The following is a 26,466-nucleotide window of genomic DNA, read 5'->3' as shown; positions in this document are numbered from 1 at the left end:
GCACTTTTGAATAATTATATGCCTGTAGTTGGTCTTTGCGAGTCCCTGAAATGGAATCCAGCAAATTAGGGATGCAGGTACCTAAGGACCTGAGCTTAAGTAGCCGACAGAGTGCCCGTGTATGTTTTTTTTTTCTTTTCTTTTTTTTTTTTTCATTTTGACAGCAAAATAACCTGACAAAGGCCACCTAAGGAAGAAAGGAGGGTTTATTTTGTGATTATAGTTGAAGAGCTCCATCGTGATGAGGAGGTCACGGAGGCAGGAATGAGAGGCAGCGAGTCACATTGTGACTACGGTCAAGAAGGACAGGGAAGGATGGGAGAGACAGAGGGAAGAAAGAAGGGAAGGAGGGGGAAAGAGGGAGAAGGGAGAGAGAGAAAAGGAGGGGAGAAGGGAGGGAAAGAGAGAGAGAGGATTGCTAGTGTTCTCGATTTCTTTCATTTAATCCAAGCCTCCGCCATGAAATGGTGCCCTCTACATTTAAGGTAGGTCTCCCCACCTCTGTTAATCTAGGGAATTTCTTCACAGACATGCCCAGAGGTTCGTGCCCTTGGTATTTCTAGATCCTGCCAAACTGACAATCGACATTAGGCATCACGTACTTTCAATTGTCCCACCCTTCTCTGACCTTTTCCTCTCCCAGGCTCCGGCCACCCCGGTGCAGTTGTAGCCATTCCTGTACACTCTCTTAAGAAAGCAGAGTCTACGCTACCTATGTCTTTCTCTCGGAATGTAGCCAATCTGTGTGGCCTCTGCATCTGTGTCTGAGACACTTGACTTTGCAGCCTTCTAGCTGTCTGCAGAGATTATCTCCTCTGTGACCTGATGACTAGCCACCTGTCTCAAAACACCCTGGGAAGAGGGAGGAGGGGCGGACGCAGGCGGAGAGCAGCTGGGCTGGGTCAGGCGAACACCTTACCCATCCTTCCGTTCTCTTCCAGAACAAGAAAGATCCCAGGAGCCTTGTCTCCCATGTGGGAAAAACTTGGCATCTAAGTACTTGGTGTGGGACTGTAGCCCTCGGTGGCTGTGCATAAAGAAGGTCCTGAGGACCGTGGTGACAGACCCCTTCACTGAGCTGGCCGTCACCATCTGCATCATAATCAACACCATCTTCCTGGCCATGGAACACCACGACATGGATGACGCTTTTATAAATCTACTGAAAATAGGAAACTGGGTAATTTTAAGCTCTTGTAAAGCATGAGGAATTTTGAATCATAACTGTTGAAGTGCAAGCATTTTCAGTAACATAACCAAACCATAACCTTGGTTCCTGTAAATGGAATAAAGGCAGAAGGTGACTTTGGGTCTGAGTTTTTGCTCAGGTTGCCTCTGTGGTTTTCCATGGACCTCAGTTTAACCTTCTAGCATGGTAAGGTCTCTTTAGCCATGTAGAAGCCATAGTAGACAATACTAAAAGTAGCATTCTGAGTGTTTGAAAAATTCAGAAGATGCTAACCAGGGCTGGGGATGTAGTTCAGTTGGTAGAGTGCCTGCCTAGCCTGAATGAAGCCCTCCGTTCAATCCTCAACACCACATAAATTAGGTGTGGTGATGCATGTCTGTGATCCCAGCACTCAGAAGGTAGAGGCAGGAGGATCACAAGTTCAAGGTTATCCTCAGTCACATAGCAAATTCAGTGTTAGCCTGGGCTACATGAGACTCTGTGTCACAACATTCTCCTCCCCCCACGAAAACAGAAAATGTGAACCATCTCCAGAGACCCATAGCAATGACCTCCACGGCCCCTGTGTTACTGGGGACACCGTTGTCCTAAAGCAGTGCAGTTTTGATTCGTAGGTGAATTCTCAGGAAGATGAACCAGGCCTGCGAATTGGGAGGGTCATGTTCCCGAGAGTGTATCAATTGTTTGGGGGAGAGGGGGTGGGGACTTCCTGGGTGTGAGTCACTGATTCTTACTGAACAGATCAAGTCTCCGTTTAAAATGGAAAATTTAAGATAGAGAGGAGGCCGAACTTTGAACAACTGCTCACTTTCATTCATGGTTCCTGCGGGAGGTATCTTTCTTTCCTCAAGGGAAGATGACTCTCTCATGTATCAGATACAACACACAATTAGTCAGTGGCTGCTTTACTCTAATTAGCTAATGGATTAATGGATTGAAATCTTACCAGAATATCCAGTCTTTTCCTTGTACAGTTTCATTTCTCTAACTGAAAAAGCAATGCATACTTTTAAAATGTTATAATAAGGAAACTCTCCAGTTTATGTATTTTCTTGGGGTGGGGGTAGCGAGAGAGAGCAGGAGGAATGGGGGAGGGCCACGAGGAGGAGGGACAAGAAGAGTCTAATGGCATGCGTGTGTCCAAATGTCACCATCAAACTCACTGCTCTGTATGATAACTTAAGAAATCAATAAAAGCAGAAATGTAGCTGGAGGCAGTGTGGGTCTCCAGGGTGCAGCCCTGCCTCAGCAGTCAGAGGCCCTGCTTTCAGCGCCTCCCTGTGGGCTGCAGCCACGGTAGTACAGTGAGGTGCCTGCTGCTGTGTGCCTGGTGCCTGGACCTTGGGGGCTGCAGCAACCACGCTGACTTCATGATCTCTTCTCAACTGCTCTGGTCCTCAGGCCACCCTCCAGCAGGAGTCTCCTTTGTCCCCTGCAGGTTTTCACTGGGATTTTCATGGCAGAAATGTGTCTAAAGATTATCGCACTGGACCCTTACCACTACTTCCGTCATGGCTGGAACATCTTCGACAGCATTGTTGCCCTTGTGAGTCTCGCCGATGTACTACTCAACAGCCTGTCCGACAGCAACAGTCGCCGCTCAAATCGCAGGTTCTTGGCTTCCTTCAGAGTGGTGAGTCCTCTCTTCTGTTTAGTTTTTCCGTCTTAAACTTATTTTTTATTGTGCATGTGTGTGGGTGCATGCACGTGGGGGTGTGTGTGGACGTGGGTGTGTGCGTGCACGTGGGGGTGTGTGTGCATGTGTGTGGTGTGTGTGGGTGTGTGCACGTGTGTGGTGTGTGCATGTGTGTGTGTGTGCACGTGTGTGTGTGCACGTGTGTGGGTGTGTGCACGTGTGTGGTGTGTGCATGTGTATGGTGTGTATGGGTGTGTGCACGTGTGTGTGTGTGCACGCGTGTGGGTGTGTGCACGTGTGTGTGTGTGTGTGGTGTGTGCATGTGTGTGGGTGTGTGCACGTGTGTGGGTGTGTGGTGTGTGTGGGTGTGTGCACGTGTGTGGGTGTGTGTGGTGTGTGCATGTGTGTGTGTGTGTGGTGTGTGTGGGTGTGTGCATGTGTGTGGTATGTGCATGTGTGTGTGTGCGCACGTGTGTGGGTGTGTGTGGTGTGTGCATGTGTGTGGGTGTGCATGCCGTGTGCACAAATGGAGGTCAAAGGACAGCTTGCGGAGTTGATGACACTCTTCTACCCTGCAGATCCTGGGGCTCAAATTCAGGGTGTAAGACTTGGCAGGAAGTGCAGTTATCCACTGAGCCATTTCACCTGTCCCCCTCCCCTCCCCTCCTCCTCCCCCCACTCCTTCCCTCCCTCCTCCCCCTCCCCTCCTCCTCCCCCCACTCCTTCCCTCCCCCTCCCCTCCCCCCTCCCCTCCCCTCTTCCTCCCCTCTCCTCCCCTTCCCTCCCCCTTCTCCCCTCTCCTCCCCCTCCCCTCCCCTCCTCCTCCCTCTCCTCCCCTCTCCTCCCTCTCCTCCCTCCTCCTCCCCTCTCCTCCTCCCTCTCCTTCCCCCCCTCCCCTCCTCCTCCCCTCTCCTTCCCCCCTCCCCTCCTCCTCCCCTCTCCTTTTCCCCCCCTCCTCCTCCCCTCTCTTTTCCCCCCTCCTCCCCCTCCCCTCCCCTCCTTTCCTCTCCCCCTCCTCCCTCCTCCCCACTTTTCTTCCTTATTCTCCCTACTCCTTTTTGAGACAGGGTCTCACTCTGTAACCCTGGCTGTCCTGGAACTCATGTAGACCAGGCTGGCTGTGAATTCCTACAGATCCACTTGTCTTTGTCTCCCAAGCTAAAGGTGTGTGCCACTGCACCTGGCCCCGGCCCCCCTTCTTATTTCATTGTGTAGCTTAACATTCTGAATAGAAAAAATTCTTGAGTGGGTTCAATGACTATCTTGGACTAATCCATCTAACCTTAATTACATATATCCAAAATTTGCATATATCCACCTCCCTGGGTAGCCCAGGCTGGCCTCAAATTCCCAATCTTCCCAAGGCTGGGGATTCTAGGTGTGTGCCACCATAACTATCTAGTTAAGGTTGATTTCTTAAAAACAATTTTAAAAAGTTTTATGTATGTGTGTCTGAATGCATGCCACATGTGTGCAGGTGCCTGGGAGGCCAGAAGACAACATCAGCTCTGGATACCAGGCACCCAGTGTGGGTGCTGGGATCTGGATTACCATTCTCTCTCTTTTTTTTTTTTCCTTTTTCCTTTTTTTTTTTAAATTATTTATTTATTATGTATACTGAAGAGGGCACCAGATCTCATTACAGATGGTTGTAAGCCACCATGTGGTTGCTGGGAATTGAACTCAGGACCTCTGGAAGAACAGTCAGTGCTCTTAACCACTGAGCCATCTCTCCAGCCCCTGGATTACCATTCTCTACAGAGCAGCACTGTTCTTGACCACTGAGCCGTCTTGCAGCCCCAGAACAAGGCATTTGCTATTTTAAAATAAAATTGTAGGGCCAGTGAGCTGGCTCAGGGGGGTAAAGGCGCTTGCTGCCGAGCCCGACGACCCGAGTTTGATCCGTGGGCCCCACATGGAAGAAGGGGAACTGACTCCTGCAAGCTGCACTTTGACCTCTCGTGGTGACACATTGTGTACTCTAACAAAATCTGCCTGAAGATCAGAGGACAGAGCAAGCCGCTGGATTAGACACAGAGGCAACAGTGGTGGCACACACCTTTAATCCTAGCACTCGGGAGGCAGAGATTTGTCTGGATCTCTGAGTTCAAGGCCACACTGGGCTACATGAGGTTGATCCAGTCTAGGGGAGAAACAGAGCCAGGCAGTGGTGACACACACCTTAACCCAGTATTTGGGAAGCACACACCCCATCAATCCCAGCACGAGGAAGGTTGAGATAGGAGTGAAATGGCTGGGTGGAGAAAGGCATATGAGGCCTGAGGAGACAGGAACTAGAGAATCTTTCGGCTGAGGACTCAGGCATTCAGTCAGAGGATTTGTGGAATTGGCGAGGTGAGAAGTGGCTGTGGTTTGTTTCCTCTGATCTTTCAGCATTTACCCCAATATCTGGCTCCGGGTTTTTATTATAAGACAATTTAGAATTTGTGCAAAAACCTGTGTTCTAGTTTTATTCTGCTACTGTGATACAACACTTTGACCCAAAGTTACTTAGGTGAGGAAAGGGTTTATTTGGCTTATACTTCCAGGTCATAGCCCATCATTGAGTAAAGTCAGGGCAGGAACTCACAGCAAAGGAATCAGAGCAGAAATCATGGAGGGATGCTACTTACTGGCTGGCTATCTAGCTCACAGACCCATGGTAATTTAAGTTTCTTACATAGCACAGACCCACTTGTAGCCAGAAGTCCGTCCCCCCCCCCCCACCGCTTGCCAGCTAGCTCTTTCATCTTAAATCAACCCATTTCTATAAATCTACATGTTGCCACCTGGCCATGGCACTACTGGTCTGCTGACATCTTGCTGTGCCTTCGGTGATGGCTGGAGTCTCTCTCTCTCTCTCTCTCTCTCTCTCTCTCTCTCTCTCTCTCTCTCTCTCTCTCTTTCTCTCTCTCCCTCTCTCTCTCCTCTGCCTTCCTCTTTCCTGTCTCTCTCCTTGGATTTCCTGCCTGCCTCTAAGCTGTCTTGCCATAGGCCAAAGCAGCTTATTTATTAACTAATGGGAACAACATATATTTACAGTGTACAGAAAGACACCCCACGGCACTCACGTGTGTAGGGTGATGCTGCCCACAGTGGACGTGTTCAATCTGACCTGGACAATCCTTCAATGGGGTTTTCCTCAGATGACAGCTGAGGCCAGCTAAGACAGCCATCAGATGTGTGTGCCCCCTTTCCACAAATAAATGAATAAATATAATTTTTAAAAGATTTTAATAGGAGCTGGAGAGATGGCCTAGTAGTTAGGAGCACTGGCTGCTCTTCCAGAGGATGCAGGTTCAATTCCCAGCACCCACATGGTGGTCCATAACTGTCTATAATTCCAGTCCGAGGGGACATGACTTCCTCTTCTGGCCTCCTCCAATACTTCACATATGTAGAACACATACAGGCAAAGCCCATACATATAAAATAAAAAGATAAAAAAGAGATTTAAATGAAAAGTTAGTGTTTTAGATAGGAAGCTGACGACTGTGGGCCCAGTGGATGTGACCAGGTTTGAAAGTCCTAATTGCCCTGGTCGAGGAATGTCACTTGTTTTCTGGATGAGCTCCCTGGATGTGTGACACAGCTCTGGATGAGCTCCCTGGATGTGTGATGCTCTAGATGAGCCCCTGGATGTGTGATGCTCTAGATGAGCCCCTGGATGTGTGATGCTCTAGATGAGCTCCCTGGATGTGTGATGCTCTAGATGAGCTCCCTGGATGTGTGAGCACAGCTCTAGATGAGCCCCTTGGATGTGTGAGCACAGCTCTAGATGAGCTCCTTGGATGTGTGATGCTCTAGATGAGCTCCCTTGATGTGTGATCCTCTAGATGAGCTCCTTGGATGTGTGATGCTCTAGATGAGCTCCCTGGATGTGTGAGCACAGCTCTGGATGAGCTCCCTGGATGTGTGACACAGCTCTAGATGAGCTCCCTGGATGTGTGACACAGCTCTAGATGAGCTCCCTGGATGTGTGATGCTCTAGATGAGCTCCCTGGATGTGTGAGCACAGCTCTAGATGAGCTCCCTGGATGTGTGATGCTCTAGATGAGCTCCCTGGATGTGTAACTTTCCTTCCCTTTTTGTTATCTGTTTTCACAGCTGAGAGTCTTCAAGTTAGCCAAATCCTGGCCCACTTTAAACACTCTCATTAAGATTATTGGCCACTCTGTGGGTGCGCTTGGAAACCTGACAGTGGTCCTGAGCATTGTGGTCTTCATTTTCTCCGTGGTTGGCATGCAGCTTTTTGGCAACACCTTCAACAAGACCTCCTGTACTGCACAGGAGCCGTGCATGCGGCGCTGGCACATGGGAGATTGCTATCACTCCTTCCTGGTGGTGTTCCGCATCCTCTGCGGGGAATGGATTGAGAACATGTGGGAATGTATGCAGGCCGTGAAAGGCTCTACACTGTGTGTCATCGTCTTTGTGTCGATCATGGTGGTCGGAAAGCTTGTGGTGAGTCACTTAGGTTTTCTTTCCATTCAGTATGTGTTGATCATTTTCACCCTCCCTCCCATGCAACTTTTTTTCTTTTAACCCATCAAGTCCAGTTTGCACTGCTCATGTTCTTGGATGTGTGACCCTCCACTGAAGTGTGGTTAATTTCCAGGAGCAACACTTTTAAAGAAAACTGACCCTCTCCTGGCAGCTGTCAATTACGCGTATCTCCTTGGGTAGGGGTGGGACTTCATGTTCCTGCCCCTCTCCAGGCTGGGATTTGGTCCGGCTTAGGCTTGCACAGGTTTGTACACATTGTCATAACTGCTGTGAATTTGTGTGTCCAGCTACCCTGCTATGGCTAGCTGGTTAGGAGCACTGGCTGCTCCTCCAGAGGACCCAAGTTCAATTCACAGCACCTACATGGCAGCTCACACCTGTCTGTAACTCAGTTCCAAGGAACCCAATGCCCTCTTCTGGACTCCTCGGGCATTAAGCAAGCATGTGGTGAACAGACATACATGCAGGCAAAACACTCATGCACATAAAAATAAAACAGAAAAAATGTCCTTTTGAATTTGACCTGATAAAGATACAGACAGGAGACAAAACCTCTAACACATGGGACATGTGTATCACATCGCTTATGGGCTGTCCCATGGCGTCTATCCCTGATGCTTGTAGAAACCATGTTCTCTTGGTCAGTGATTGACTAGGCCAGTGGTTCTCAACCTTCCTAATGCTATGACCTTCAATACAGTTCTTCATGTTGTGCTGACCTCCAACCATAAAATTATTTCATTGCTACTTCATAACTGTAATTTTGCTACTGTTATAAATTGTAATGTAAATGTCTGATATGCAGGATATCTGATATGCGACCCCTGTGGGAGTCAAAAGCACAGACTGAGAACCACTGGCTAAGGGAAGGCTGCATGACTTGATTTGGTGGATAAGATATAAAGAGATGTCCACTGGGGAAACATGGGAAGGGCTTTTCATTCTTTTTTTTTCTTTTTTTTCCTTTTATTTTATTTTACAATACCATTCAGTTCTACATATCAGCCACGGGTTCCCCTGTTCTCCCCCTCCCACCCCCTCCCTTACCCCCACCCAATTCCCACCTCCTCCAGGGCAAAGCCTCTCCCAAGGACTGCGATCAACCTGGTAGACTCAGTCCAAACAGGTCCAGTCCCCTCCTCCCAGACTGAGCCAAGCGTCCCTGCATAAGCTCCAGGTTTCAAACAGCCAATTCATGCAATGAGTACAGGACTTGGTCCCACTGCCTAGATGCCTCCCAAACTGATCAAGCCAATCAAATGTCTCATCTATTCAGAGGGCCTGATCCAGCTGGGGCCCCCTCAGCCTTTGGTTCATAGTTCATGTGTTTCCATTCATTTCGCTATTTTTTTCAATAATTGAGTAAAACCAAAATTTATTATAAGCTACAGTCATCCTAGGGACCTCCATGCTATATATATAGCCTCCATGGTTCTATGGGTTGTGGTCTGATTGTTCTTTATTTTATATCTAGAATCCACCTATGAGTGAGTACATACCATGACTGTCTTTCTGGGTTTGGGTTACCTCACTCAGGATGATTTTTTTCTAGTTCCATCCATTTGCCTGCAAATTTCATGCTTTCATTGTTTTTCTCTGCTGAGTAGTACCTATTGTGTATATGTACCACATTTTTTTCATCCATTCTTTCGTTGATGGGCATCTAGGTTGTTTCCAGGTTCTGGCTATTACAAATAGTGCTGCTATGAACATTGCTGAGCATGTATCTTTATGATATGAATCAGCATTCCTTGGGTATATGCCCAAGAGTGGGATGGCTGGGTCTTGAGGTAGTTCGATTCCTAATTTTCTGAGAAACCACCATACTGATTTCCACAGTGGTTGTACAAGCTTGCATTCCCACCAACAGTGGAGGAGTGTTCCCTTTGCTCCACATCCTTTCCAACATTGACTGTCATTGGTGTTTTTGATTGTAGCCATTCTGACAGGTCTAAGGTGGTATCTCATTTGCATTTCTCTGATGATTAAGGATGTTGAGCATTTCTTTAAATGTCTTTCAGTCATTTGCATTTCTTGTTTTGTGAATTCTCTGTTTAGCTCTTTGGGCTTTTCATTCTTAAAAATGTGCACAAGAGGGCTTAGGGAGAGGACTCATGTGGGAAATGCTTGATGTACACACAAGGACCTAAATTCCACCCCAGAATGAATGCAAATGAAGAGCCTGTGTGGTGGCTGGTCCTTCCGTGCCAGTGCTGTGGAAACGTGGAGGCAGGTGATCCCCGAGACTTGCTGGTTAGCCAGCCTAGTCTAGCTGGTAAGAGCCAGGCCAGGGAGAGACATTGTCTCCAAAATTCAAAACAACAGGTAGATGGCTCCAGAGGGACAAAATCTAAGGTTGATCTCTGGCCTGTAACCCCTCTCACACAGCACACACACACACACACACACACACACACACACACACACACACACGAAAAATGGCCCTCCCTCTGGGTCTTCTCATGACTATGATTCCTAGAAGCATTATGTAATGATGTGAACTAATCTGTCTGCAGGTTATAACAGGCCCTTGTTCTTTCTTCAGACATCTTATACTGTTGGGTTTCCTTACTGTGTAAGCAGCTTGAGTCTTTCCCTGCAGCTAGCAGCTTAGATATCACCAGAGAGGCTAATTAGATGCATATTAGTGAAGACATGAAGAGATAAAGACATGTGAGGACCCTTGGGCTTGGAACTTCAGAACCAAGTAGGGGCCTTGGGGCAGATGTAAGTAACTGTCCAAACAGATCGCTTGGTCCTGAGTGCCCAATAAATGGTCTGCACAGCTGGTGACAAGTTCAGGAGAGCCGGAAATCACTTATGGGCGTTGGAAGAGAGCCTTGAGAAAGGATGGGTGGCCAACTGAGATAGCTGAGAAGGTGCAGGGAAGAGGAATTCTCCTGGTGAAGCTGGAGATTAGGACTAGATCCGTTCAAACCCTCAAAGCACTTCTTGGCAAAGGGCAGTTCACAACCACCTGGAGCTCCAGCTGCTGCATCTGTAAGCACCTGGTTACACATTGCACACATATACAGACATACACACAAACACACACACATACACACACACACACACAGGAGTAAAAAATAATAAATCTTAAATTAAAAAAATTAATTACTATATAAAACATATTTAATTGTGACATTTACATATATAACTTGGGTTTTTTCTTTTTTTCATGTGTAGTGGTGTGTCATGAGTGTGTATGAATGTTCACGTGTGTGTATGTATGCCCAGGTGTGTGGCTACCTGGTTTGCTCCAGAGCTCACAGATGTGGTTGTTCTGGCTACCTGGTTTGCTCCAGAGCTCACAGATGTGGTTGTTCTGGCTACCCGGTTTGTGCCAGAGCTCACAGATGTGGTTGTTCTGGCTACCCGGTTTGTGCCAGAGCTCACAGATGTGGTTGTTCTGGCTGCCCGGTTTGTGCCAGAGCTCACAGATGTGGTTGTTCTGGCTGCCTGGTTTGTGCCAGAGCTCACAGATGTGGTTGTTCTGGCTGCCTGGTTTGTGCCAGAGCTCACAGATGTGGTTGTTCTGGCTGCCTGGTTTGTGCCAGAGCTTTCCCAGCTGTCTCTGAGGCTGGAATCACAGGTGGGCAAAGTCCACCTGGCATTTATGTGGGTTCTGGGGATTTGAACTCTAAGTATTGAGTCGTCTTCCTAACCCACGAGGCTTGCTCTTGTTGCCTTCTTCTCTGCTCCCTTTCTGTTGTCCCCTCCCCCTTTCTGCTTCCAGGGCACATGTGTTCTATTATTACTTCCACCTTTAAAGAACCCATCTTTCCTTCATCTTGTAGTCTCCTTTCCATTTCATGACTAGTACTCACATCCACACTCACACACTCATATCTGCACCCATCTACAACACTTTAAGAGTGGGACCTGCATGTAAGAGAGAGAACACGTGGTGTTTGTCTTTCTGTGCCTAGGTTCTCTTGGTGTAATGATTTCTGGATGCACCTTTCTGTAGTTTTTCCAGTCCTGCTCGGGCCTGCAGCTGCTCAGACCCGAGTAAACACACAGAGACTTATGTTACTTATAAACTGTATGGCTGTGGCAGGCTTCTTGCTATTTAGTTCTCATATCTTAAATTAACCCATTTTTATTAATCTATAAGTTGTCACGTGGCTCGTGGCTTACCGGTACTTTACATCTTGCTTCTCATGGCGGCAGCTGGCTGCATCTCCTGACTCAGCCTTCCACTTCCCAGCATTCTCCTCTCTGCTTATCCCGCCTATACTATACTTCCTGCCTGGCTACTGGCCAATCAGCATTTTATTTATCAATCAATCAGAGCAACACATTCACAGCACACAGAAAGACATCCCCAACACCTTTCCTGTGTTTGTGCTCCTTAACTTGCATTTGCTGTGTGTCTTGTCTCTGTTCCTTCTTCAGTCTTCATCTTGTCACTATGGAGGAGAGAGCAGGAAGTCTCATTTGACTAGAATGTGAGCCTGGGGGTGGGATCCAAGCACCTCTTCATTTGCTAAGTTCCTCTTATTCCCCACTCCAGGTGCTTAACCTCTTCATTGCCTTGCTGCTCAATTCCTTCAGCAATGAGGAGAAGGATGGGAACCCTGAAGGGGGGACCAGGAAAACCAAAGTGCAGCTGGCTCTGGATCGGTTCCGCCGGGCCTTTGCCTTTGTGGCGCACACGCTTCAGAATTTTTGCTGCAAGAAATGTAGGAGACAAAATTCACCAAAGCCAAAAGAGACTCCAGGAAGTTTTGACAGTGAGAATGAAGACGTCATCCCCTTGGATACAAAGCCCTGGAAGGAGTTTGATGCACAAATGACTTTGGACACTGGGCATGACAGGGCTCACTTGGCCCCGCTTGCAGAGGAAGAGGATGACATTGAATGCCATGATGAACTCAGAGCCTCACCCGTCTCACAGGTTAGTGCTGAAGTTCAGGTATGGAAGGTCCACACTTCAGGTTAGATGTGGCTGAAACATACAGCCATCACAGGACACTTGTTACCAGCATGTTCTAGGTTTTGTTCGGGGATATTAGGCTATAAAATGTATGTGCTATTTGATACATCAGGCTAATCCCAGGATGGGCTTCAAATGAGCACTGTGTTTGCAACATGATATGGAATGTCAGAAAATCCCTTACAGGTTAACTAACCAAATCTTGGGTTTTAGCTGATTCTGATGTAGTAAAGTTGATAACCAGGATTCACCATCACACGCCATTTTTAGATGTCCTTACAGATCACCACACCAAACCTTCCACTTTTATGAAGTGGCCTTTTTGTAGTTTCCTTTGTGCTTTAGCATCTGTTTCTGTCACTGTGGTATAATGCTCTGACAAAAGCAACTTAGAGAAGGTTTATTCTGACTCAGTTTACCATGGTGGGGCCGTCAGGGCAGCAGGCACTTGAGGCAGCTGCTCACGTCACATCTGTAGTCAGGAGGCAGAGAGGGATGCATGCTGCTGCTCAATTCCTACTCCATTTACACAGTCCAGGATCCTAGCTAGGGAATGGTGCCACCCACAGTGGGCTGTCTTCTCATTTCAATGAACACCATTGAGATAACCTCCTGCAGGCATGCTCAGAGGCTCATGTCCCAGGTGATTCTAGATTTTGTCATGACACCACATTAAGTTGGTAGGAAACCCTCTGTATTCAATTACTTTTCATTTTTCTTACTCTTTATGGTCTATCAGGTAATTGTGAATTTTACTTTTTACTAAATTGTGGCAACACATACCGGTATTATTTATTAAGTGATTTATTAATTAGTTATTGAGTTGAATGGATGCATTTTAAAATATATTAAATCTCCATATTGTGGCTGGGGAGGTGGCTCAGTGGGTAAGTGTTTGGACCTGAGTTCAGGTTCCTCAGCACACATATTAAAACAAGCAAACAAAAACAGGTATGGTGGTAAGTGCCTGTAATGTGAGCACTGGGGAGTGGGGACAGGGGATCCCTGCCCCTTGCAGCCCAGCCAGTCTAGCTAGCTGGTGAGTTCTGGGCTCAGTAAGAGACTGTCTCAAAAATAGGATGGTGAAATGATTCAGAAAGACATAAGGTGTCTTTCTGAATCATTTCACCACACACACACACACACACACACACACACACACACACACACACACTGTCTCTATCTCCCACCCCCACAGGGATATTTCATCTCTGAGTTAATTGGATTAGATGAGTCTTATACTGGAGCCATACTGTTTTGATTGTGTAACTTTACAATACATTCCTGTTTTTGTTTTGTTCAGTAGCTTTCCCAGTATTACTTCCATGTTGAGTTTTTCAGGAGCAGAATTCAAACTCTCTTCATGTCAAGTGGACTGTCTAGAGAAATATTAACTCCACTCTGGGCTTTTGTGTGTCAGACCTGTGACGTCCCTCTGGAGACCAAGCAGCCCACCAGCCCAGATGATCCAGGTGTTTTGGAAATGGAAGTGTTCTCTGAAGAAGACCTGCATAAGAGTGCTCGGAAGGTAATATTCCCAGGGTATGGTTGGGAGGAGCATGCGACTCCTCCACACAGCTTAGCCTTGAATAAGCTTAGTTTATGCCACAGAATAGTCTTGTGGGACGATAACAGAATGCGTGAAGACATGATTGCCAGGGTTGAGTCTCAAACAAAGGTATAAGCTAGGGTCTGTCAGTTTTGCTACGTTGACACTTGGGGCAAGACAATGCATCACTGTGGTGGGCTTTCCTGTGAACATTAGGATGACTGCCAGTAGTGGTCCTTGGCCTCCATTCACCAGATATCAGGAGAATCCCATTAGCTGTGACATTAAATATGTCTCTAGTTCTAGGGAGATGGACCAGTTGGCAGATTGTTTGTCTTGCAAGCACAGGGACCCGAGTCTGATCTCAAGAACACATGAGAAGCTAGGCATGGTGGTGGATGCTTGTAATCCCAGTGCTATGGAAGCACAAGTAGGAAGGTCGCTGGGACTCACTAGCCAGCTAGACTGTGAGCTCCAGATCAATGAGAGACCCTGTCTCAAAAACACCAAGATGCCCAGATCCTGAGAAAAATATCCATGATTGTGCTCTGGCCTTTATTTAAAAAAATATGTTTCTAGGCATTGCTGGAATGTCTCCTACAGGGTTAAGTCAGCCAGAGCCACTGGCCTAACCTATTATTCTATGAGTTGGGATAGCTGAAATTAGTCTCGGTAGAGTAGTTTTCTTATTGTCTACCCCTCTAATTGGCAGCCTATTAGGGTTATGATTTATAGGGGAGAAGGATTGAGCTGCTGTGTACACATATACCTGGCTGCTTATTAGCTGTGAGAGACGAGATCATACTCTCCTGAAGTGAGGCTGATAGAGAACTTAATAAAAAGTCCCAACAGGAACAGCATATTATTAACATCCTTGGATCTAGAAGCCTTTGCCTAGCTGGTTTTAGCCTGAGCGTTTTGGTGACTGACTCCTTCTTCCCCTGTTCTGACGTGCAGAAGTCTGATGCTGTGAGTGTGCTCTCAGAATGCAGCACGATTGACCTGAATGATGTCTTTAGAAATTTACCAGGAACAGATCTCCCCAAAAGGCAACCAGACAGGTGCTTGCCCAAAGGTAAGTGGCCATATTTTTACACATAGCTTAAGGAGACTTTGTGTTCTTTGTAGCTTTGTGGTTTGGATGGACGTCTTATTTCTGTCACTAGTATTATTAGATTATTAGATTCTGACAGAGGGAATTTCAAGAGGCTCTTGGTTTAGGTATGCTCTGTTCACACAGCCCAGCAGTGTGAATATCTGAAAGCTCTCCTGGAGAACTAGCTGGGCCAACATATCAGCATATTTGTAGAGTCCTTGGAATATTCACTGTCAGAATGGATGGAGAGGGAGGGGAGTGAGGTGTGAAGGGAATGTGGTCCATGATAAAGGTGTGCCTTTGTTGAGAGCAAAGGCTGCTTGTAAACCTCTTTATAACTGATCAAGTTCTTCCATGTGTGGCTTGAGTCCACAAAGCCTTGGAAGTCCTCCCCTCAAGTTTCTTGAAACCCTTTGGGTACTATCTGTATGTTACAACCTCCCCACCCCACAATTTTGGCATAGTTAATAACCACAAGTCATTGATGGCATACAATGATAAATAGACCTCCACATCAGTTGACCTGGCTGGGCAACTCTGCTAAAAGTAGATGGCTTTGTTCACATGCGTGGTATCAGTGAAGGGCCAGCAGATTTAGCTTGAGTGCATGATGGAGTTGGCCCTGCTGCACATGCTGGTCCTTCTTAGAGAACCAATGGGCTAGCCTGAAGCTGTCTCCTTTAAAGAGAACGTGCAAGAGGGCACGTGGAAACAGGCAGAGCTCAGAGCTGGCACATTGTCACTTCACCTCTTCCTTCTGGGCAGCATAGCTGAGCCCAGATTTCAGGCTTTGGAAAGAGATCCTCTCTGGTGGGACATAAAGTGACGAGCTGAGGTTTACTAACACAATTCACTCCAGACACTAATGTGACAAATGATTCCTTTCAGGCCTCAGTTGTCATTTTCTATGCCACAAAACAGACAAGAGAAAGTCCCCCTGGGTTGTGTGGTGGAATCTTCGGAAAACCTGCTACCAAATCGTGAAGCACAGCTGGTTTGAGAGTTTTATAATCTTTATCATCCTGCTGAGCAGTGGAGCACTGGTAAAGAATGCCTCCGGGGAGACGATGGGCCAAGGGGCAGCTGGGGGCACCGCATCGTGACTGTGATGGTGGGAAATGGACAGCAGAGGGAGCTCTTCACAGGTGGCGCCCTAGTGAGCAGGGTTTTCACGTCTCGAGTCCGAGTCCCCACTCTGAAGGTGCCTTCCCTGTTGGAGAGGTTTAACTCAGGCCAGTGTTTGAAAGTGCTTTCTTATCTAGCCTTTGGACTTGACTTGCCCACTTGCTTCCCACTTCTGGAGGATTCCTAGACATCTCCACTGTATCACATACTTCAGACAGTTCCTACTCTCAATTTCCCTGAAGATCATGACGTTGCTTTCTAAGACAAGATGTTAGGGGAAGGTCTACAGGGAACAGATGAGGATATAACCAGTTGCTTGAATATTTCCCATCACTTGTGGTCCCTTAAGGGACAAGGAGATGCTATGTTCTGTTCATGATCTTTCCTGGTCAAGGTGTGATGTAACTCTCAGTGAGGATGATGAGGAACTCTGAGTCTATCTGCCTTCAGCATCAGGGTCCTCGGCACCTTTCTGCTCTCTTCACTCTCCAGTCACTCCCGTCCTCTCTCCAGCTCCCCTTTCCACTTACATATTTCCCTTTTCCTTAGCTCCCCTCTTCCTCAGTTTCCCGTCCTCCTTCTCCTGTCTTGTATCTCCCCTTGAAATGGCTCAAACACGACACTAAAGTGTTACTGTTTGTATGCCGAGTGAACAGAATCTTTCTTGATTTGGAGTGACAGATTACTTCACAGTCAGTCTGTTGTAACAGAGATGCCACACAAGTGCCTTCTTGTGTCCCGTGCCTTCTCTCTCGTGCTTTACACGTGTGTAATCCTAAGGGAAGGGAAGGAGTGCAGATCATGTGTGGGGACTGGGGCCAGCATAAATCCCCACGTCCCACACAGAGTGGAAGTTATTCCTCAAACAAAAGTGTGAATTTCTCTAGAACCATCCCGGGAACTCCCCTGATGGACTTTGGTTGTGAGTCTTTGGTAATTACATCTCTGCTGCTTGTGTGTCGTAAATAGCATGGTTACATTTATATTATTTCATAAATGGTGCCAAGCAGCAGGAAGGCAGTGGTGCTGTTAGAAGCCCACAGACACATGCCCCCTGGTGTCTGGGAAAGAAGACATGACCAGAGACTTAGCAGCAGGCGTAGAGTCCTAGTTCCCAATCTGCTTTCAGAGAGGAAGGTGTAGGCTGGGCAGAGCAGTACAGAGCATGTCATGTAGAGGGCACCAGGAGAAAGCCCATCCAACACCATCAACATCATGGGAAGCTAGTTTGGAATGTTGAATCTTGAGCCGTTTCTGGATCACTGAATCAGAGCCTACATTGTAATAAGTTCCCAAGATGATGTGGGGCTTGTTAGATACTGAGAAGGTTGGGTCTGGACAATTGCACAGTAGTAACAAGTATCTCTTATTAAAAATTGTTCCTGGCTGAGTGGGAACCTTTGAAATTCAGTTGCATGTCTCTGACCTGCTTAGCTGGCTGTAGCTAAGCTTTCAAAAGAGAAAACGAGCCTGTAATGCTGTCCAGATTGTACCTGTACAGGCAGGTAATGTAGACAAGTCTCTGGTCTCCATGGAGCATGGAGTCTAGAAGAGAAGACAGATGCAGTGATTACAGACCACAACTGTAAGGGATGGGCTCAGAGCAGGAGAGGCCAAAGGGTAGTGAAGAGGATTTGTGCTCAACCCAGCCTTGTAGGAACAGGGCAGTTTCCTGTATAATGTCAGCTCAGCCAAGTTCCCAAGGCTGAGCAGGAGCCAGCAGGATAGAGAAGAGACAAGAGCTGTGTTAGTGACTTTTCGCCTTGTATTTAGCTCACAGTTCAAGGTGCAGCCCATCATGGTGAGTAAGGCATGGAGGTAGGAACAGCCCAATACCATGGCAGCAGGATCATGAGGCTGCTGTTCACAACCTCGGGGATCAGAAAGCAGAAAAAAAGTGATATGCCCCCTGAAAAAACAAAAAACAGTAGATTAGTTGGGAACCAATTGTTAAATATGAGAACCTGTGGGAGGTATTTTACTTCCAAACAATATAAGGACTTTTTTTTTTTCTAGTCAAAATTCAGTTTGGTATGTGGAAGTGAGTTGGCTGGATTCTTTTGAATTCTTTTCCCCTTAGGATGAGGCCCTACCTTGTACCTAAAATGGGACCGATTCTCTGCCCACTTTCAGTGTTTTCTTAAGTATCTCGGGCAGGGTTAGTACCAACCCTCTTCTCTCATTCCTTCCTTTCATTCTTACTATAGAAAGGCTGAAATGATAGATCATACCTAACTCTATTGGCCCCGAAGATTCTCAATCTCTCTCTCAATCTCTCTCTCTCTCTCTCTCTCTCTCTCTCTCTCTCTCTCTCTCTCTCTCTCTCTCACACACACACACACACACACACACACACACACACACACACACACAGAGTGGGTGAGGGAAATGTTTGGGTGTAGCCATGGAGAAGGTTCAAAGCATCAGGTCTCATTTCCATAATCACACTTAATGGATGTTTGATAGTCAAATTTACACCAGGAGCTTTGGTTCAGAGCTTCTCCATTTTAGTGTGTCACAATACAGTCACAAAATGATATTATTTGTAGTGTGTATGTACGCGCATGTGTGCATGCGCACAGTGAATTGGTAAGGCTGTTAGTCATGGGAGATGATGGACTCCAGGCTTGCTGAGATATAGAGTCTAGAATTAGGAACACAATGGAAAGGCACTGAATGCAGTTGCTAAGGGGACCTGGATGCTTAAAGTGGTGGTCTAGGGCATGGCATTTCTAGGAAACTTGGAAAGATACATTTGGTAACAGTTGAAAGGATGAGGAAGCCCAGAAAATGACGTGGCAATCTATTATGTAGGAAGACACTCAGATTCAGAGGTGTATTAGTTACCTTTCTCACTGATGTGGAAACTACCCAGTAGAATCAACTTAAGGGGATGGTCTAGTTTCACTTCTGTTGCTACAATAAAAATGCCCCGATGAAAGCAACTTTAAAGAGAAAGGATTTAATTCCAGGTTATAGTCCATCATTGTGGGGAAGTCAAAGCATGAAGCAGCTAGGCCCACTAGGCTACATCCTCAGTTAAGAGCAGAGAGATGAATGCATCCATACTTCCTTAGCACCCACACTATATGTATACAATCTAGGATCCCCTCCTTGCCCAGGAAATGGTGACAACCACAGTGGGCTGGCTCTTCCTACACTAATTATTGCAATCTAGACTACTGATTACAGACACAGACACATCCACAGGCCAATGTGATCTGCACAATCCATCATGGAGTCTCTTCCCAGGTGACTGAAGACTGTGTCCATAAAATTAACAACAAAACTGTGTTGACAATTCACCACCACAGAGAGAACGGGTTTATTTTGACTCACACTTGGAGGGTACAGTCTGTCATGGCAGCTGGAGCGTGAGGCAGCTGGTCATATTGTGTCCATAGTCAGGAAGCAGACAGAGAGACAATGGTGGTCCTCAGTTTGCTTTTCCTCTTGTATTTAGTTCAGGATCCTAGCCCATGGGCTGGAACCACCCATAGTTGAGATTCTTCCCTCCTCAGGTAATCCAGCCTATAAATTCTCTCAGACATGCAGAGGTGTGTCACCTAAGAGATTCTAGTCACTTAACCACATCAGCCATCATAGGGGGTCAGTGAGGAGACGCCGTGAGATCACCAGGGTCACAGAAACATGGACATGGAATTTTCCATATTTATTTAATGAAGAAATACATTTTATTGGAAAAAACCTGCCTTAATCTTTTTATACAAAAACTTCATCACCAAGATACCAATTAGCTTTTATCCATATAAAATATAAAAAAATTCAAAGTCAGGAAGGAACTCTGCAAATATTCAACCTGGCCTATCTATGGCTGTGCTTTATTCTTTCAGATATTCGAAGATTTCAATATCTCCACACGGCCTAAAATTGAGCAATTACTAAGGTGTACTGATAATATTTTTACATTTATTTTTATTTTGGAAATGATTCTAAAATGGGTGGCCTTTGGATTTCGGAAGTATTTCACCAGTGCCTGGTGCTGGCTTGATTTCCTCATTGTAATCGTAAGTTTACTGTCTCTGCGCCCTGTTTGGGTTGGGGCAGGGTTGGAGAGGGGACCGTGGGGGGGGGGTCTGCCTTTCCTGTGGTCATCATACTGGTCCTCTCAAATCACAGTGCGCACTGTTACAGTACTGACTGCTAACTGTCGTCTGTCCACCCATGGTCCGGTCCTCCTGGGCCCTGCCTCTCATAAAAACACTGCTCCAACCGTCTCCGTGATGACACTCCTCCGCCCCTCTCTCCCCGAACCCTGCTTGTGTCTGATGAAAACCCAGAGGAACTTCGGGCATTCCCTATGTTTCCTTCTCCTTCCACCTTTTTTTCTTTTTCCATTTTTCTGGTGCCGGTGTCTAGGAGGTGGGAGAGGAAGGCTCACCTATGTTATCTTGTTCGATGCGCACTGCCATTGTTAGGAGCTCAGCAGTGTTGTATGATATCTGCCACATTAAAGAGAAAGGCTCCTGAAGCTTAGAAGGTTAACAACTAGCTTCAGGATGTAGAACAGATTCGTGGTGATGCTGAGCTTCACATCTCCAGCCCTATAGTGCTAAAGTTAATAATAAGGATAGTGGAGCATGTTCTGATGCTTCCTCTGGACCACTGTTACCTTAACTTTTTCTGAAGAGAAACCACCAATGTCTGTCTACTCATCCTGGATGGCCACCGATATACTAAAGTCCAATTTCTAAGTTCCACTTGGTGAGCTGGATGAATCCACGGGGCTTTCTCACAGTGTGTGGGTGACAATAGACCGGCTGCATCACTGCAGAGCCCCACCCCCTCTATAGGAAGGTGCATCATGGAGTCCTGCTGTCAATCAGCCTTCTACTCCCAAGATGACCTGTGCTGGGAGAGGGATCTCAAGTCTCCCTTCTTCGATCCCTTAGGGAATGCCCACAGCTGCATTTCCACAGACCTGGCTGGCACTCTACCTGTCTGCTCTAGTTGCCATGGCTACCAGACACAAACCCAAGATGGCATCATGATACATTTAGAGAAGAAAAAAAAAAAAAAACTTCCAACAGCCACGTTTTCTGCCACCTGTGCCAAATGTCTTCTTCCCTCTTCTTGTCATAGTCACTCTTTGTGGAAGGGACTTTTATTTTCCCTGTATTCAGAGGAAGAAAATAACTCAGAAAGGCTAAGAACTATTTGAGACTCCCTGGTAAGAAGTGGTGGAGGTGAGATTCAAACCTAAGAAGTCTCACTCTAGGGCGCAGGGCTTTAACACATACATTCTTCTACCATTATGTTGATTGCACTTGAACTTAAAAGTAGGGAAGGGGCTGGGGTGGTGACCCAGTTGGCCAAGTGCTTGATGGGCAAGCATGGACCTGAGTTCAGATCCCCAACTCCCATGCACAAGAGTCAGGTACATCTACACGGTGCGATAATTCCAGCTCTGAGCGGATAGAGATTGGAGGATCCCTGGCGCTCACTAGCCAAACTGGTGAGCTCCAGGTTTACTAAGACTTATCAGGTGGAGAGTGGTTGAAGGCAACACTGGCATTGACTTCTGGATCTCTGCATGCACGCGTACAGTGTGCATGCACATAAAGACGAAAACACACAAGTGAAGCCTATAAATAATTTAAATTTAGCAAATTCAAAATAGATAGTATAAATCTAGCAGCAATCCTTAAATATATCAAACAGTAGTCTAAAGTCACAGTGTCAAAAACATCAACAGACCAGATGGTTTATACAGGCAAGTTTTACTAGGTTTTAACAAAATCAGTGTTAATCAAGTTGTTATGAAGAACAGAAGAGGGAAACTGCAAACTATCTAAATATGACAAGCATAACCCTTGCTTGCTTGTTTTTGACATAGGGTCTCATGTAGCCTAGGCTAGCCTCAAACTCCCTGTGGAACTGAGGATGAACTGGAACCTTGATCCTCCTGCCTCACCTGCTGTTTGCTGGGATTGCTGGTTCAACCCAAGACAAGTGCAATATTGGTAAGAAAATAAACAGAACAAAACCTAACAACAGATGTAAACAGCATAACGTAAATTTATAATTATGTGCCTATGAGTCACAGAGAAGACAATTCACCAGCGAGGCCCAGGGTTGGTCTTGACGCGGTATAGACTGTGGCAGGAAACTCCAGGTTTCACGGCTCTTCAGCTCCAGAACTGAAACTAGGAACTGGTCCTGTGAGTGTCTTGTCTCCTCATCTGTAAACAGCAGGTATCTTGGTCCCTGTCCTATTGCTCTGAGGAGACGCCATGACTGCAGTAACTCTTATAAGAGAAAACATTTAACTGGGGGCTTGCTTACAGTTTTGAAGGCTTAGAACATTATTATCATGGTGGGACATGGCGGCAGGCATGGCAGGCATGGTGCTGGAGCTGAGAGCTACATCCCGATCTGCAGGGAGAGAGAGAACAAGACTGGGTCTGGCACATGCTTTTGAAACCTCAAAGCCCCTCTCCCCCAGTGATAACTTCCTCCAATAAAGCCACACCTCCGAATCCTTATAATCCTATCAAACAATTCCCTTCCTGGTGAGTAGGCATTTGAGCCTACAAGGGTGTGTGTGTGGTGGTGGTGGTGAAATTCTTATGAAAACCACCAAGATTACACACAAATCAATTAAGGTTACATACAATGGGGGCCATTGAGATGGCCCGGCTGATAAAGGTGCTTGCCACCAAATCCAATGACCCGAGTTCAATCCCGGGAGCCTGTGTGGTGAAAGGGGAGAGCCAAGTCCTGCAAGTTGTCCTCTGACCTCTGAGCGCCACACAATGCCCTCCTCCAACAAATAAATTAATAAATGGAAAAAAGTTTAAGAGCGTCCACATAGTGATCTTTATTCTGGAGTAGAAAAACACAAACCTAAAACACAAAAATAAGTAAGTCCAACTCCATTAAAATGTAAAACTTCTATTTTTCTACTTGGCAATGCTAAAATTGTAATTAAGACAAATTAGACCCCAGAACTTAGTATTTTCTGTGATCATGGCAAGTATTAATATATAATACAGATCACAAGGAAAATGACACCCAAAGGTGAGAACGAGCGAAGACACAGACAGGAGAAACCCGGTTGCATTTATTCACGTGTGAATAATTGCAGACTGAATTCATGAGTCAACACAGAAATGCATTTGAAAGTGAAAGTTCGCATCACTCAGATTGAAAAACATCTTTCACAATTAAGTGACACCTGTGTCAAGAAGAGTATTGGAAATCAGAATCTCTAATCACTGCTAACAATTTAATTGGGATAGCCATTATGGGGAAAGTTTTGCAGTGTTAGATAAATTACAAATAGTGCCTATTTATAGTCTAGGCATGCCACTTCCTATTATAGATCCAATGGAAACTCTTGGATATATACCCAAGAAAAACAAGTCTGTCAGCTTATGGTATTCCTCATAACAAAGAAAAGGAGGTAGCCTAACTATTCATCAAAGGAGAACAGGTCCATACAATATGACCGCTGTGTCCTGTAATATTCCACAGCAGTTAGAATAGCGTGGGCCAGTGAGTTATCACATTAGGTGAAGGTGCTTGCATTGAGGCAGATCAAGGTAGGAGAGGAGATATGCCTGCAAGATGTCCTCTGCCCTCTACATGTGTGGTGGAGGTGCAGGTGCTCACACACGTACAAAAAATGGGGAAGAAGTAGCAAATCATATAGTATACCACAGTGGTGTATAATATGAATTGTATAACATATACAAATTATATATATTATATATAAATTGTATATATTATACATTAATGGGGGTCTCAAAAAAGAGCAGAATGATCAATGCCAGTCAGGAAAAAATACAAATAAAAACAAAGTCACACTAGAAGACCTGCCCCCTTGAACAGTGATTGAGAGTGGAAAAGATCATGGCTGTTTTAGTGTGAGAATCTGATTGCTATCTCCAAATTTGATGGAACAGCAACTAGCCTGAGGCTCAGATGAATAGGTGCGTAAGCCCCCATGGGGTGTCCCCTCAATATGAGAGTCTTGCTTTGGTACTCCAGAACAGGCCCCTTCACCGTCCTTTCCCTCTGAGTAGGGCAAAGCAGAGTAGAGTTTGCTGGAAACTGCTTAAATACTCTCCCAACAAAATAAAAACATATTTAAAAAATGTGTATTAAAACACTTTTTATTTCTATTTTTGGGGCATGCATGCACATGTATGTGAATTTGTGTGAGTGCACCTAAGGGCTTGCATGTGCACAGCCTAGCATGGCTGGCAGGTCAACCGCAGGTGTCTGTCTTCAGGTGTCTTCCATTTGAGGTAGGAACTCTCCATGGCTTGGAACTTCACCATGTACATAAGCTAGCTGGCCTCCTCAGGGATCCTCCTGTCTCTACCTTCCGTCATGGGAGTGACAGGCGTGTACCTCCACACCTGGCTCTTTACATGGCTACTGGGGATCCACCCCCAGGTCCACATGCTTGGGAGGCAGGCACTTTACTATTATCTAAATAAAAATATTTAATGTTGCTCACAGACTTTGTAATCTAGCCATCTCACACATGGTCCTGGCCCAGTCTGATTTATGATCTTGTCCTGTGTGTCTATGTCATGGCCATCTGGTTTCCTTGAATTCACACCAGTTTCTCAGCGTCTTTTGTGACTCAAATGACACAAACATGTCCCTCTCACTGCAACTGCTCTTGCCCTTCCAGCAGGACCTGGTTTGTTGCTGTACTTAATGTCTCAGAAATAGGGTCCTCGACAGTGCTGGAGAGAGAGTCACATAAGCATGAGGCCCTAAGTGTGGGTCTCTGGCATCCATGTAAAAACCCAGGCACAGTAGCACACAGATGCAATCCCCAGAACCAGGGAGGCAGAGACAGGTGTACACTAGGCTTCACTGGCCAGTCATTCTAGTCCATTTGGCTCCAGGTTCAGTGAGAGACCCTGTCTCAATAAGGTGGAGAGAAATTGAGAAAAGCACCACAAGTTGACCTCTGGTCTCTACACACAGGTACACAGATGGACAGACAGACAGACAGACACGTACATGTATACATACCAAAGGGGAGAAAAGAAAGGAGAGAGAGAAAGAGAGAGAGAGCGAGAGAGCGTGAGAGAGAGAGCCTTTGAATCTGCACTGGCAGTTCTGGCTGCCTAGGCAACTGTCCTCACCAAGCACTGTCTCTTCCACAGGTATCTGTGGTCAGTCTCGCGAACTCACCAAGCTTGAAGTCCTTCCGGACTCTGCGAGCACTGAGGCCTTTGCGGGCGCTGTCTCAGTTTGAAGGAATGAAGGTACATGGATGTGTGGAAACTTACCTAACAGGACGGGCTGTTCTTAAGCTTTTACTGGGGTTCTATGTAACCAGACCAGGGCCTGGACTATGAAAAGTAGAGAAAAGACTATGTATGCTGTGGTCTGTGTCTTGACAGCCAAGGCAGCCTCTGTCTTCCCTTCAGCATCCTAGGGAAAGACATGCCCCGTGTGTCTAACGTCATCTTCACAGGGCACTTCTGAGGTCATTCTTGGTGGCGGCCATATGAGCAGAAAGCAGAGCTCATTATGGGCTGGGGGAGAGATGGTCATAGTAAAGACAAAATAACTCCAGAGGTCTAGTCCTGCACACTGGGTTCCTCCTGGGAAGACGGAGAGCTTTTGGGGTGTCCTGCCTGTTATGTTTTCTTCTGCCTTGCCTCCCTAAGGTTGTGGTCAATGCCCTCATCAGTGCCATACCCGCCATTCTCAATGTCTTGCTGGTCTGCCTCATTTTCTGGCTCATATTTTGCATCCTGGGAGTAAATTTTTTTTCTGGGAAATTTGGAAGATGCATTAATGGGACAGATAGAAATGGATACATCAGTCACACCAAAATTCAAAACCGAAGCCAATGTGAAGGTAGCAAATACTTGTGGGAGGTCCCGAAAGTCAACTTTGACAATGTGGGGAATGCCTACCTCGCTCTGTTGCAAGTGGTAAGTGCTGTGGGTCTGTCTTCATCTGGGGAGAGAAAACTTGGAAGACTGATCAGTCACTAAAAACATAGTAACTCCACTGAGACTGGATTCTAGTCCTATTCTCGGAGGCGGCATGGGGGTGGGGCAGCATCTTTGGGAATTAGTTTTCATGGAGAGTGTCTAGTCTAGTTACTTTTCTCATTTCTTTAACAAAGTAGTTGACACATTAGTCACTGTTCTGTTGCTATGCTAAAATGCTCAACAAAAAGCAAGCTAGGGAAGAGGTTTTATTTTAGCTTATAGCTCCAAAGGGCATCTAGTCCGTCACAGAGGAATGTGTGGTAGGGAGGATTCAAAAGCTGGATGATCACATTTCATCTGCACACAGGAGGGGAGGCAGGCTATAAATCTCAAAGCCTGTCCCCAGTGACACACTTCTTTCAGCAAGAGCCCACCTTCTTAAGGTCTATATCTGCACCAACAGGTGGGGCCCAGTGTTCAAACACAAGCCT

The 26,466-nt window shown here is 46.3% G+C and overlaps 1 protein-coding gene across 1 annotated transcript in view; it reads left to right on the top strand.

The window, feature by feature from the left end:
* The window catches only part of Scn11a (sodium voltage-gated channel alpha subunit 11), an 88,199-nt gene that overhangs the window by 45,475 nt on the left and 16,258 nt on the right, over positions 1-26,466 (top strand). Inside the window, exons 12-21 of the mRNA XM_037208035.1 lie at positions 942-1,180; positions 2,628-2,822; positions 6,933-7,289; positions 11,848-12,249; positions 13,691-13,798; positions 14,777-14,894; positions 15,804-15,958; positions 19,895-20,068; positions 25,193-25,294; positions 25,703-25,972. Coding sequence (XP_037063930.1) covers positions 942-1,180; positions 2,628-2,822; positions 6,933-7,289; positions 11,848-12,249; positions 13,691-13,798; positions 14,777-14,894; positions 15,804-15,958; positions 19,895-20,068; positions 25,193-25,294; positions 25,703-25,972 — 2,120 coding nt within the window. The remainder of the gene's footprint in view (positions 1-941; positions 1,181-2,627; positions 2,823-6,932; positions 7,290-11,847; positions 12,250-13,690; positions 13,799-14,776; positions 14,895-15,803; positions 15,959-19,894; positions 20,069-25,192; positions 25,295-25,702; positions 25,973-26,466) is intronic.

The sequence above is a fragment of the Peromyscus leucopus genome, chromosome 7 (assembly GCF_004664715.2).
Source record: "Peromyscus leucopus breed LL Stock chromosome 7, UCI_PerLeu_2.1, whole genome shotgun sequence".
Lineage (NCBI taxonomy): Eukaryota > Metazoa > Chordata > Mammalia > Rodentia > Cricetidae > Peromyscus > Peromyscus leucopus.
Note: the sequence above shows the minus strand (reverse complement) of the source record. Positions and strands in the feature narration are given on the sequence as shown.